Source organism: Humulus lupulus, chromosome 1 (assembly GCF_963169125.1).
Source record: "Humulus lupulus chromosome 1, drHumLupu1.1, whole genome shotgun sequence".
Taxonomy (NCBI): Eukaryota; Viridiplantae; Streptophyta; class Magnoliopsida; order Rosales; family Cannabaceae; genus Humulus; species Humulus lupulus.
Window position 1 is genome coordinate 35,125,241 of NC_084793.1, and position 12,717 is coordinate 35,137,957.

The 12,717-nt window shown below is 40.9% G+C and overlaps 1 protein-coding gene across 1 annotated transcript; it reads left to right on the forward strand.

Annotated features, from left to right (window-relative positions):
- Window positions 1–5,455: 5,455 nt before the first annotated feature.
- LOC133790981 (meiosis-specific protein ASY3) lies at window positions 5,456–12,218 on the forward strand. The gene is made up of 11 exons (XM_062228848.1): window positions 5,456–5,807; window positions 6,445–6,527; window positions 6,688–8,340; window positions 8,448–8,601; window positions 9,061–9,204; window positions 9,315–9,375; window positions 9,450–9,599; window positions 9,672–9,730; window positions 10,499–10,633; window positions 11,326–11,417; window positions 11,596–12,218. Exons 2-11 carry the CDS (start codon window positions 6,498–6,500, stop codon window positions 11,665–11,667), a joined length of 2,550 nt encoding a protein of 849 aa, XP_062084832.1. The 5' UTR covers window positions 5,456–5,807; window positions 6,445–6,497; the 3' UTR covers window positions 11,668–12,218.
- The last annotated feature ends 499 nt before the right edge of the window (window positions 12,219–12,717 follow it).

A 12,717-nucleotide genomic window follows, 5' to 3' on the forward strand; every position in this document is an offset into this window, starting at 1 on the left:
AAATGGTGCAGGTAAAGGGAAGGAAAAGCTAGACCAGCCATGAGTTGGAGAGCTTCAGGGGCAGAGTGTACATATGCGGCCTGCTCTTCCATCATGGCCGAGCCTATCAGTTGGGACTAGGGTTGGACCTTGATTTTGCTGCCTAGGTCAGCTTTTGTATTTGTTTTTGGGTTTGTAACCGTTTTGAACTACGATGGGATCCCATGTATTGTAGTCAAACTTTTTTAATGAAATCGTTGACTTTTGACCAAAATTTTTAGTACCTAAACCTATGGTTAGTTTTAATTACACGATTTAAACTCAAATGACTTGTTTAGCGAGTTAAGCACAATTTAAACTACACAGTGTAATGGTCCTTGATTAGGAGGACGTGACACCATGTAAATGGCTTCGTCAAAAGCGGCCACCAGCAACTCGTCAGCCTGCTCCTTCTCCTTGCGAGCCTCCTCGCTCCGTTTCAACTCCAGCTGGACCTAGACCTCCAAAAGCCTGGATTTGGGCCCTAAGAGATTCCACCTTCTCTCGCTCTTGACGAAGTTGGGCCTTAGCCGCCTCCAAGAGTGCCTTGGTCGAAGCCTCCGAGCCACGGGCACGAACAGTTTCGCCTCCAAGTTGTCCACCACCTTATTGTGGTTAGCATCCTTCCTGGACAAAGTTTCCTCATGTTGAGCTTGAACCCGAGCAGTTTCCTTGGTGAGGGCCTCCTTGGCAACTTCTCGTTGGTTGACGGCCCCCTCCAGCTCCATCTGAGCCATCTCCAACTTCATGGCCATCTCGGCTACCAAGTCCGCGTTTCTATGAGCCAACAATGTGTCCTGGAACAAAGAAAAGTTAGAAACAACATAAAAATATAATTGTAATAAAGAAACGAGACAAACAAGTGGCTTACTATCGTGGCCTGATGACGAATGGCTTGGGAGATGAAGAGGGCATCATTGTTAGGAAATGTGGCATAGCGTTTGAGCTGAAGGGTGGACATGGACGCCCCCACTTGGGCCAGTAAGTTCGCAGCAAATGAGGCCACATCCTGCCTCAACCTAGGCCAAAATCCAATCTCGACTCCCAACCAATCCAAAATCTGTTGGGGAGCATTAAAGGCCTTTGGACATCTGGAGAACTCCACTTTTTGACGAATGATCAGGGCCCGGGCCACCTCGTCCCATTTGTCGCGCCCCTCGTCCTAGACCAGGGATACCATCTTCATCCTTTCCTCCAAGACGATTGACTCCCCTTCCCCAGGAAGGTCCGGGTTGATGGGAAGCATGGGAGCACCCGGGAGCTCCGACGTGATAGTGAGACTTTCACCAAAAGAATGTTCCTTAATTACAGTGAAGTCCTTCATCTTGGCTTGCTTTGCGAACGCCACGACAACAAAGTCCGTCTTCCTTTTATTTTCCCGGCCTCTTACCGAAGGCTCCTGCTCCAAGTTTATGATTTGGTTAGGAGCAGGATGGGATAGATGCTGCTCAACAGGCACCATAAGGGCCAAGGAGGCAGCTTGAACTCCCTCTGAAGCCCCCGTGGCCGGTTCTGAGCTCCCGAGTATCAGATCAAAGATCTTCTTCTTGGTTGGGCCCATGGCGACCTTATTCGCTGATGCCTTGGCCATAGCAACCCTGGCCTCAATCAGTTCCTTCATCTTGGCCACGAGATCAGACATTTCCGGTTCACCTAAACTAAGAATAAACATGCAAGTCTAAGTCCTTTGGGACGAACCCTTATCTATGGAATAGGCCCGACTTAGTTCTCCTACGGAAAAAGCATGAATTTGATCCCCCATGTCATCCAAGTCCAAAAAGCTACCATATTGAAGGAACCAGAACGAATGCATGAGGGTCAGCATGTCCACGGCAATGGGGCAAGGAAGCCCCACGTTGCTAGCAGTCCTGGTCAAATAATCCCGATACTGTTGCTTATTCCTAACAAATCCCTCAGTATGAGGGGCATAAGTAAAAAATGGAGGCGTTTTACCTTGCCCCGAGATGTTGGCCCTAGGAGCTTTAGTGTTGGGCTGCCTCCCCTCGAGCAAGGCATCCAACTCCTCGGATTCGGCCTACTCCGCAAGGCGCACCCACTTTGCATTCAGCCTCTCCGCGTTCACCTTGACCGCGACCTCCACCGCCTTAATGTGAATGAGGGCCAATTCTTCCCTCAGGGCAGAGTCCCTCTCGCATTGTAATCCTCGAAGGTTGGGGGCGTCTATCGACTGATGGGCGGCAATCAATCTGGTCAGTTGAAGATTCTCCGTGGTCACGAAGCCCCCCACGTATAGACCTTCGACATTGGTGGTGACATATATCTTCTTCCTGTCAAAGATGAACTTGGTTAACCAGGTTTGAGCATACTGACCTGTTCACAGGAATGTGAGTATTCAATAAATAAAACAAAGGAGGAGACACAGAACGGGAAAGGATAACTTACCCACTCGCTGAAAGTCCAGCACCAAAGTGGAGTTCTTCTCTAGAAGGAACTCAGATGTCATAAACCAGTAGCGTTTGACATCTAGGGGATGTTTCCAGGAGCTGTATGGAGCCGGACTGCCACCACGGCTCTTTAACCGATAAAACCCATCCTGTGTTTTATCCTTGGAGTTCAATTGCGGCTCCAACCGATAGTAGTGCAACACCTCCACGGGGGTGGCCTCTGGGATCTCATTACAAGCCACCCCATAAACAACTTGTACGCCTGGGGCAGGAGTTGGAACGACGTGATCCCCACGAATTTGAGAAATCACGCGAAGTAGTAGTGAAGCGGGAGAATGGCTCCCGCACTAATGTCGCCTGTGCTCCAGGCCCCGAATATGCCCACTCCAGTATGGGCCTTCTCTTCTTTCCAAGCTAGCCTATTGAAGAAAAGCCCTGTAGTCGACTCTATCACAAAGGATTTCTCCAGCTCGTTCAACATTCGATAGTTCCGAAACTCGTTTACCTCCGCGTCCATTCCCACGTGTTGCCAGTGGGAAGGTTCTGCCCCTCCAGGATAACGGGGCCCGAGTTTACTACATCTTTCGGGTGTAGGGTGATGCCACGACCCATGATCAAATACCTGGAAGTGACAAGAAAAGGAAGAGCCAAGTAGTCAGCACCAAAACCGAAAAATTGGTTAAGGTATGAGGATTCTCCTAAACTGGTCGAAGAGGTTCCCTCCAGACACAGATCCGGGAACAATTAAGTTCCTAGGAGCATGAGTCGGGAACTAAAGGCTAAATATTATTGCAAAAGGAAACTAATTCACCCGGACGGTTTTGAGGCGTCCGAGTTCGATGATTCAGAGCAGTCCAACCCACTCCATCGACCAATTTATCTACGGAAGGAAGTGTCACTTAGAAAGTTCCTTATTATTCATCACTACCACTACCTAAAACCACCCTACACGGTGGTCGCGGTCCTAAATGCCGCATGGTCGCAGAAGCAATATGATAATAAAGAATAATGAAGGAAAATAAGGAATTGACCAGAAAACTTACTGAAGAGACTTGAACTTGGGATATGTTGATGTACATGCGAGAACGCCGACAAAAACTCAGTCTTGAACTTGAGGAGGCGGTAGAACAACTCGTCAATGTTTGCAGAAGGGTCGTCCGGGGCGAAGTCGTCTTATTGATGAACGAAGGGTATCTCCATTGGACATAGGTGGGCTTGAAAATGCAGTAGACGTCGGAAAAGTTCGTTTGCGATTTTGAACATTCAGAATTTTAGCTCTCTGTTCTCTGGTTTGAAAGTTTAGAATCGGTAAAAAGTGAGGAAATGAGCCCTCTGGGGTATTTATAGGAGAAAAACTTCTTGTTCGATCCAACGGTCCACATGGAATACCCCCAAAAGATCCACATCCGACGGTTCCGGATAGCACAGGCGCATTAACTAGCCCAATCAAGTGCTAAATCTTGGATTCGTCAATGCTCGACCGCGCCTCTTTCATCCAACGGTCTGCATTGAAAATCCCAAGACAATCCTCATTCGACGGTTCCGGACAATGCAGAAACATTAAACATCCCACTCGAGTGCTAAAAGCACATTTTCGTCTAGACGGGATGCTTCGAGAAAGCGCTAACATCCATTAGTGACCCAGGACATCAAGGGATTTTCCCCAAGTTATTTGGGTGCTAGTGGCGCAAATGTACCATTTACCTAGAGACACGTGCCTAGGTCAGTGGGAATTCGAAAGGTTGGAAATTAACCAGTTAGCCCTCAAGTAAACGAACCGAGACTTAGGTAAACGAACCGAGACTCCAGTAAATGAACTGGGGCTTAGGTAAATTAACCAGAAGTCAGGTGATTGATCTGGGATGAAGTAGGCAAGTCTCCACCATGCAAACACAGACGAAGACTTGGGGGGTAAATATTGTCCATATTTTCCACCTTGAACTCGTGGCATTGACAAGTGGGCCTCATAGGCCCTCAAGAGAGGTCAAGGCCCAGCGAATACTGAGCAACCAGGGGCCCGGAGGCCCAGACCCGTCTTAGGTTCAACAACTAGCGAATAATCGTATGGTAAAGAGCCCGAACCTGAGACATAGGCCCGAACCAACTTTATGGACTCGCTCAATCTCCACCCTCCGAGTTTAGATCGTTGTGGTAGACGGTCCATTCCAAGGGACGGATCCCACCATGTGGGATCCAGATGAAGTTTCCGAGTTCATCATCTCGATCCAACTCGCTACCAGGATCTTTCCTACGATCCGTCATCGCTAGTTGATATTCATCTTGGTAGAAGAACTCGGATCTTGGTAGATGACCCCAAGCCTGAGTAAACAAACATGAACCTCGGTAAATGATCTCGGACCATATGTCCTGGTAGATCAAGACCAACTCTTCATGCAGCTGACGTGTCCCCGAGAAATCCGGCAGTTGGTCTCCCTAACTAACCTACAAAAGGGGATACACACAGAACGTACAATGTTTCTAGGGATCAGTACTGCCACTATTTTGATAAATCCTGTCCCCAGAATTCCCTAGCATCTGTAAGGCTCTACTACGCTTAAGCCGGCCCAGTGGGCCTAGATTAACAACCTGTAATCATGTTACACTCTTGTATTATAGCTCTGTTAGAGAACACTTATGATTATATCCCTATTGAGCTCGAATTAGTTCGACCAAGCTACATGACCACCTATAAATAGGGTCATTTGTACATTATAGCAGGGATCCGATTTTCTTATGTACGCATAAACGCTGCTGAGCTTGCAAAAAACATCCATTGTTAAACTATCTAAAGTTCAATACTAGTGACTCGTGGACTAAGACTCATTAACGTCCCAACCACGTAAAAACTGTGATCTTGTTCATTTTTTTGCCTTTCTTTCTAGCTCTTATTTCTCGATATATTTGTAGTTTCTGAAAAACTGGGTAAACAAAAATTAAAATAAATTAATTTTAAATTATAAAAAATAATTGAAATTTCAAAATATAAAAAATAACCTAAAATAATTAAAACAATAATGTTATTTAAAACAAATATTTTTAATTAAAATAGTTATAGCCAAAAAACTTTTAAAATATAAAAAATAATAAAACACGTTTTTGGAAGACTCAAATCCATAAAATTGGAAAACCCATAGTATTGGATGATATTTCACTCCCAAAAGAAGAAGAAAAAAGAAAAAAAAAGGGGAAAGAGAGTGTAGGGGCAATATGGTATTTATGATCGTGTGAAGAAGAGGGAGCAACACAAAGAAGTTACATTGCAGCTTCTTATTTCCCGCCTTTTCATCATTTGCTCTTCTCAGCTCAATTCCATTTCAAACACACACACGCAATCTCTCTCTCTCTCAAGAACTGAAACGACGAGCTTATCCATGATCACCGCCTGTAAGCCATTGTTCTTTTCTACTCATCACGCTTCTTTAATTTTGGCTTTCCATTGATTTTCAGCTACTGTTTTCTACTCTCTTTTATTTGATTTTATACAACTTCATTTTCGGATCTCGACTCTATCAATGATTCTCTATTCTATGTGTATCGATTTCGTTTCCAGTTAGAGAAGTAAATTTGAACTTACCTGTATATATTTATATAAGATTATACTCATAATCAGGGTTTCATCTATATTTGAATTTATGATATCTAATTCTGATCATCGTTGATGAAGTTCTAATTAAGAAAATCATGAATGTTCTGAGCTACGTCTATGAACAAACGGTTAGTATCGTTCAAATTACCATAACTCTTTTCGTGATTTTCGTTGGAATTAAGTAAATGTGAGTTGCAGCTGATAAATATTTTTGAGTATATGTCTGCATATCATGCTTCGTGTTCTATTCTTTTGAAGGGGGTTTTCATATTTTCTGTAAGAATGAAAACTTTCCTAATTCAAGGGGAAATGAGATCACGGACCGTTCTTGTTTTTAGCCCCTTTGTTCTTCTGAAACAATATTGAGCTTTGGAACTAGCTAGCTCCTTTTTCATTTTATCTTCAGCTGCAGTAAATTTTGGCCCTACTCTTCAGGTTAGAGCTGCCATCGTGATTCTTGGTTTCATCTTCCCTGCTGAATCGCAAGGATGGAGGTTGACTCACAGAAATTGCGAGATGTAAGTAGGAGTAAACAATTACGTATTAGTATTCTTTGATTCGCCGCAAAGAATCCTTTACTCATTTCAGTACTTTTTCTTAGTTTACATTTGCTGCCACATACGTGCTTGCAGACTCTGCTGCAGTCATTGCAATTTTAATCAAATTTGACAATTTCAGGATCCAACGATCCATTACTGGAGTTTAGGAAGTAATAATCAACCATCGAGTCAGTCCAGAAAGATATCAATTGGGATTTTGGTAGATTCATTACAGAAGAATGCTTCAAAGGATGGAGATATTGCAAATCTGAATGCTGAAAGGGTAAAGTCTGGTTCTGATTTTAGGAAGTCTGCAAAAGGAAAAAGTAAGATCGAAGAAACGACAGCTCCCCAGAAAACTAAACAGACTGAAGCAATAGAGCCGGTGAAATCCCCATGGATTAACACAAGAAACTTCTTCCCCAAAGCAACCACTTCTGAGACTATTCTTTGCACAGAACGGATTTCTAATTCACCAGCCAGTAAGAAGTTTAATGGGGTCACATATGAAAGGAAGGGAAGGAGGGACGGATCCACAGAGGGTGTGCCGGAGTTTACCTTTGCAACGGTGCCGAATGTTTCGAAATCAGATAAAAAGGTGATCGAGGACAAAGCGAATGCAAATGGAAAAACTGAAAGTCTACGACTGAAGCTCCAGGAGATATTGGGAGCTGTTTCAACCCCTAATGAGCAGTCTCCTAATTCTCCAACTCGTGATTTAGGTGTCAATTGTATAAATCAAGAGCAAGCATTTGATGAAATGGGTGATGCAGTTGATAATCATAGACAGAGTCCAGAAAACAGAGAACAGACATTTGATAAGATAGGTGATGCATTATCCAAGCCTACACAGAGTCGTGAAAACAGAGAACAGACATTTGATAAGACAGGTGATACACCATCCAAGGCTAGACAGAATCGTGAAAACAGAGAGCAGACATTTAATAAGATAGGTGATACACTATCCAAGCCTGGACAGAGTCGTGGAAACAGAGAACATACATTAAATAAGATAGGTGATGCACTATCCAAGCGTAAACAGAATTCGGATACAATAGAAACTGATTCTGACTCTGATTATAGGATCAAGAGACCTGTGACTCGTTCTTCGACAAGGAAGAGGGCTCCAGCCAAGGCGCAAAAGAAAACTAAAAAGAGTGGTCAGCTCCCTGGTTGCAAACTGAAACACCAAGAAAAGAACATTTCCCCTTGCGAAGATAAATTTCCCAGAAGACTAAGTACTGTTGGAGGTAGTTCCTCCATGTTTACACAAAAGAAAAGTGATAAGAAGAGTTTCAGAGTTGAGCCACGTACTTTATTTCACGAAAAGGATATAGCAGAAAAGATTCAAGAAGTATCACATAGGAGTGAAACATCACCACCTGCTCAAAAAACATCTTCATTTGGTAAAATTAGAGATAACAATAGTTTCGAACCTGAGAAAGAAAGAGACTATCTTGGAGTGAAGAAGAATATCTCAAACAATTCACCTCTGATAGACAACAGAGACAATCAGTATGGGGATTTTGTGAGTCCAGATAGCAGAGATCAACACAAAGACATTGGTACGCCCTCAATGAAGCGCCAAGAAAATGTTGGTAGTCCAGTTGTAAGGAATGTTGTAAACCTACAAGATGGGTTTCGAAGTCCAACATTTGGAATTAATGCACCTATATCAAGTTCTTCCCTCAGCTCAATGCCCAATTCGGACAAAATGGGAGAAATTCGTAGCTTCAGGGTTCTGCAAAGTAAAACATTTGACTGTTCTGACGATCAACTGATAGAACCTTCAGTATCCTTGGTTAAGTTAACGTTCCTACTAAGATATGTCTGTAGTGTTCCTGTTTTTAAATTGAGGCTTTGTGTTCTGGCTTTCTGTATTTCCTTATTGAACTTCAGGTTAGTACGGAGAAGCTTAAGGGTTTTCCCACCAGAAAAGCATCAAATAAAGTCAAAGAGAAATATGAAGAAACTCCTCTCTCTGAATCATCAACTGAAGATACACGCTCAGCGAGTTCTGAAGAAGGTTCACCGATTAATGATAAATTTGACCGTATGTTCCTTGCAGAGGCTTGTTTTAATTGTAGTACAATGAATGCTACAATTATATATATATATTTATATACATATGTATCTCTCCTATACAATTTATTTCAAAATAAGTTAGCTTGTCATGTTCTCTTATTCACCTCCTTGGTGCTAACATGCGAAGAAGAGTATAAGAACCTCGATGTTTTGTTAAACATAAAAGATTTGTATTAGTTTTGTTGATCATAGGAGTTATCCCAAACACTGCAGCCTTATGCAATGTCTTTTCAGCTTGCTAACCTGTTATAGCTTTTATAGGATCATTATCCGCATCTCGTCATTACTATTTACATGTGAAGCTTGAAACGTTTATCTGAAATAGTTCTTTTCACTGTAAGAAGATATTCTCAATGGGGTTCAAAGATCGACTCTGAAGTTTATGTGTGTGATCAGGTTCACTTATGACTGTTATTATCTTGTGCAGGTTGCAGAGAAAGAAACTCATTGCTTCCAGAAACAAGTACTGCCAAAAAAATGAAGTTCTTGTTTCGTTCAGCTGAAAAGCTCCGTAGCGTTGAAACTAATGTTCAATTAGATGATGTCATTACTAGATCACCCTCTATTAAAGGTCAATTTTTATGTGTTTGTATATTCGTTTTCCCCATTTTTAATTTTTTTCACCTATTACCATATACACATGGCAAAAGCAATTCATCTCATCTTGGTACAATTTGGCAGGGAGGGGAGAAAGTAATTGGATACCGGAACAAGAGCACGGCCAAGAGGACGGGCTAGCTAGGTTTTATCTTCGTTCTGCCAACTTGATAAGAGACATCTATTTTGGTTTTGTTGATTCACTTCACAATGTTTCAGGGCTCTTGAAATGTTCGCATTGGAGTTACAAAAACTTAAAAGCAAAATCAAATCAGTGACTAGCAAGAAATCCTCTGAAATTTTGATGTCTGTAGTAGAAGATATCCATTTGCGATTGCACAATGTGGAGTCTCAGATTCAAACGGATATGTAAGTACTTTCAGCAGTATCTGCATAGCAATAGAAGATGTTTTCCTAAGTATGCTCTTAATGATATTTCAGGGGGAAGCTGAAAAGCGTTAGTACATTAAAAAGAAAACGGATGGATACAAGATTTGAAGGTAAGCTAACTTGACCTAGTTTTTCCTCATCTCCTAACAATTATGATTTTGATTTTGATTTTTCTGTTTTTGGTTTGGTTGTCCTCACTATTTTATGATCCAGTATCAGTTTTAGAAGCTCCCTCTTTGCTTGAAAATAATGTTTCTGATATGTAGGCCTAGGACAAAGTTCTGAACGGTTGACTGTCATTTTAAGAAAAGTGGTGAATATCATCTGGTGTAGTGTAGTGATATTCCCTACAGATTTTTCAACTAATTAGAAGTTATACTTAGAAATTAACACGTATAGTTCCGGGATTCATGTAGTTTCAGAGAATATTTGAATATGTAGATGACCGATCCATGTAGCATCATAATTCATTCCAACTGTCTCCCACGTCCCACCACACCTAAAAATATTTGGTATCATAGGATGGGTTCTTAGAGTTTAAAGTAGAATGTCCAAACTTTATGCTTTTTGAGCTAGTGAGGTGAATTTAGAAATTAACTGGGGATTTCTTTTCCCCCTTAAAAAAGAAAATAAACAAGTTGAGATGCCTTCACTTTTGTTGCTAGAGGACCACGATTTTAAGGTGCTCCCTCACTAAAGCAATCTTCATCACTTGCTGTTGGAATTAAAGTAATCTCAGTATCCCTTGTATAAGCTGTATTAATGATTTAAATTTCGTTGTCAGTGCAATTTGAGACTCAATGTTGTGTGACTAAATGGGTGAGGTTTTCCCCTTGTTGAAACAAATAACGAGGCTTTTAACTCCTACTATTTTGCAGAGCAACAGGAAAAATTGCAATTGATTTGTGAAAGGTTCAAGGAACAGATCAATCAATATCTGGAGGACTGCAAAAGCTCATTTGAAGAGCTGGAAACAGATCATCTAGAGTTGAAAGAAACCATGGAGAAGCGAAGTATGTCAACTATCATTTCTTCATACTTGCATATTTACTCATATAGCCAAAACTGTGTCTATAAGCCATACGCTAGTAATATAAAAAGTGCTTACATAAAAAAGTGAGAATCAGCTCGAGCAGATGATTCAATGAATTTCTGGTTTAGGAGTGCAGCTAGCATGGCATCAATCATTTACTGTTTGTATGATAGTTTGAGTTGGATGTACAAAATTTAGTCTTGTTGAGCTTATCCATTCATTTTTCAGCGTTGTACTAGTTTGAGATGGCAGATAGGAATGGGAGTGGTACCTATATTACCATTTGCTACAGATAAAAACATATGCAAGTAGACATGATATCACTTCTTTGTGCTTGATGCATTTGGGGGTACCTGGATCCCCCTAGGAAATAGAAGTACTCTCTGTTATGTCACGAAGAAGCTGACAAATTATAATTTAGTTTGTCTACATCACCTATGTTAATAAGAGCTTTTACCGAGATAAAAACTTTCCCATCCAAGCACAGAGGAAATGTTCACCTTTTATTTTTTATTTTTAAGAATTCTGAAGCCATCCCATCCATGTAGTTTGTGGCGTACGTTCATTTATGTCTTTCACTGGAACATTATAACCTGGATTTCATTGCTTGTAAGTAATACTGTATTGCAAACTAATTTTATACTGAATTCTGGTACTATTCTCTATTTACAGAAAAATCACATCTAAAGCTTATGTTGCAAGTGGAAGAGGCAATCCAAACCCTATTAAATGAAGCGGAAAGGAAAATCACAGCGACACACGAGGCAAGTTTTTTTTTTAACTTATTAGACCTTGCTCTGAAAAGAAGTCGAGAAATTAGATACTGTAGTCTTAATTTAGCACTGGATATTCTGCTTATCTTAAATTAATGTAATCACTTTTATTGCTGAGACAATTTCTGTCTTTGTAAACATAACTTGTGATAATTCCAATTGAGTGCAGTTTGGGCGGGAAAAGATGCTTCAGTTGAAACAGATTGTAGCTTTGTGTTTGAAAGAGGGGATCCTTTCGTAAGTGGGCACAAGGATCATCAATCTGTACAGATAAGTGGTAACCAAGAAGGTGGTACAAAGAAACTCTCATCTCTTGTTTGTTTCTGATTATACAACTCAATGTAAAAACTGGGTCCTTCCCTGAAATGGTCCACAAAGTGAAATTGGAATCTTATTGTTATACATAGTATTGATATGCATTTATTTGTCTCGAATGAGGAGAGTAACAATTGCAGCGCGGGCAGGCAGATGGATAAGAGTCATTCATTTCATTATAGGACTTGTTTGTTCATCTCGACCTCATATTAAACAGCAGTATATTTAGTGCCTACGTAGTAGTAGTAGTGTGTTTAGAGTAAGAGAACCCATAGATTGTCAAGCGAGTCCATACCTAACGAGTGTTGGAGTGTCAACATTTGGATGGCACCGATTGATTGGTCCCTACTTATCCAATCTGAGGTTGTGAAATAGGAGGGAAGGAACACATTCTCTATATGTAGCAGCTAGCTAGTAAGCTACAATAATGATGTATTTTACTATTATTAGCATAAAATGAATATATTTTCTTGGTTTTGTTAGGTTATTTTTAAGCTTGGGTCGTTTTCGCTTATTGTCTGTTAGTTGAACAAAAGAGGAAGAGTAGGGTTAAAGGGACACAAAAACGCAGGGTCACCTGAATGACACGGGAGAGACACGTGAAGTGAGGACTATTTTTTCTTGGGTTTGGGTATTGGGGTCTCTTCCCATGATTGGGACTGCTATTTGATGTGAGGGACCTCCACATGTCCCACAAGATTCTCATTTGCATTCGAAATTCAAATTGTGTTTTAAATATCCATTTAATTAGGATAGATACTACACTTTCTTTTTCGACATAAATAATCCTAACTCGTGGATATAAAATATGCATCGAATATATTTGAAAACTATTATGTTAATGTGTAAAAATTTAATACTCATTTGTTTGCTTGTATGTACATATATATATATATTATATAATGTGACAGTTTAATTATTTTCATAGTTAAATAGATGTGTGATTGGTTGGGAGACTAACTAAGCCTTGAAGATT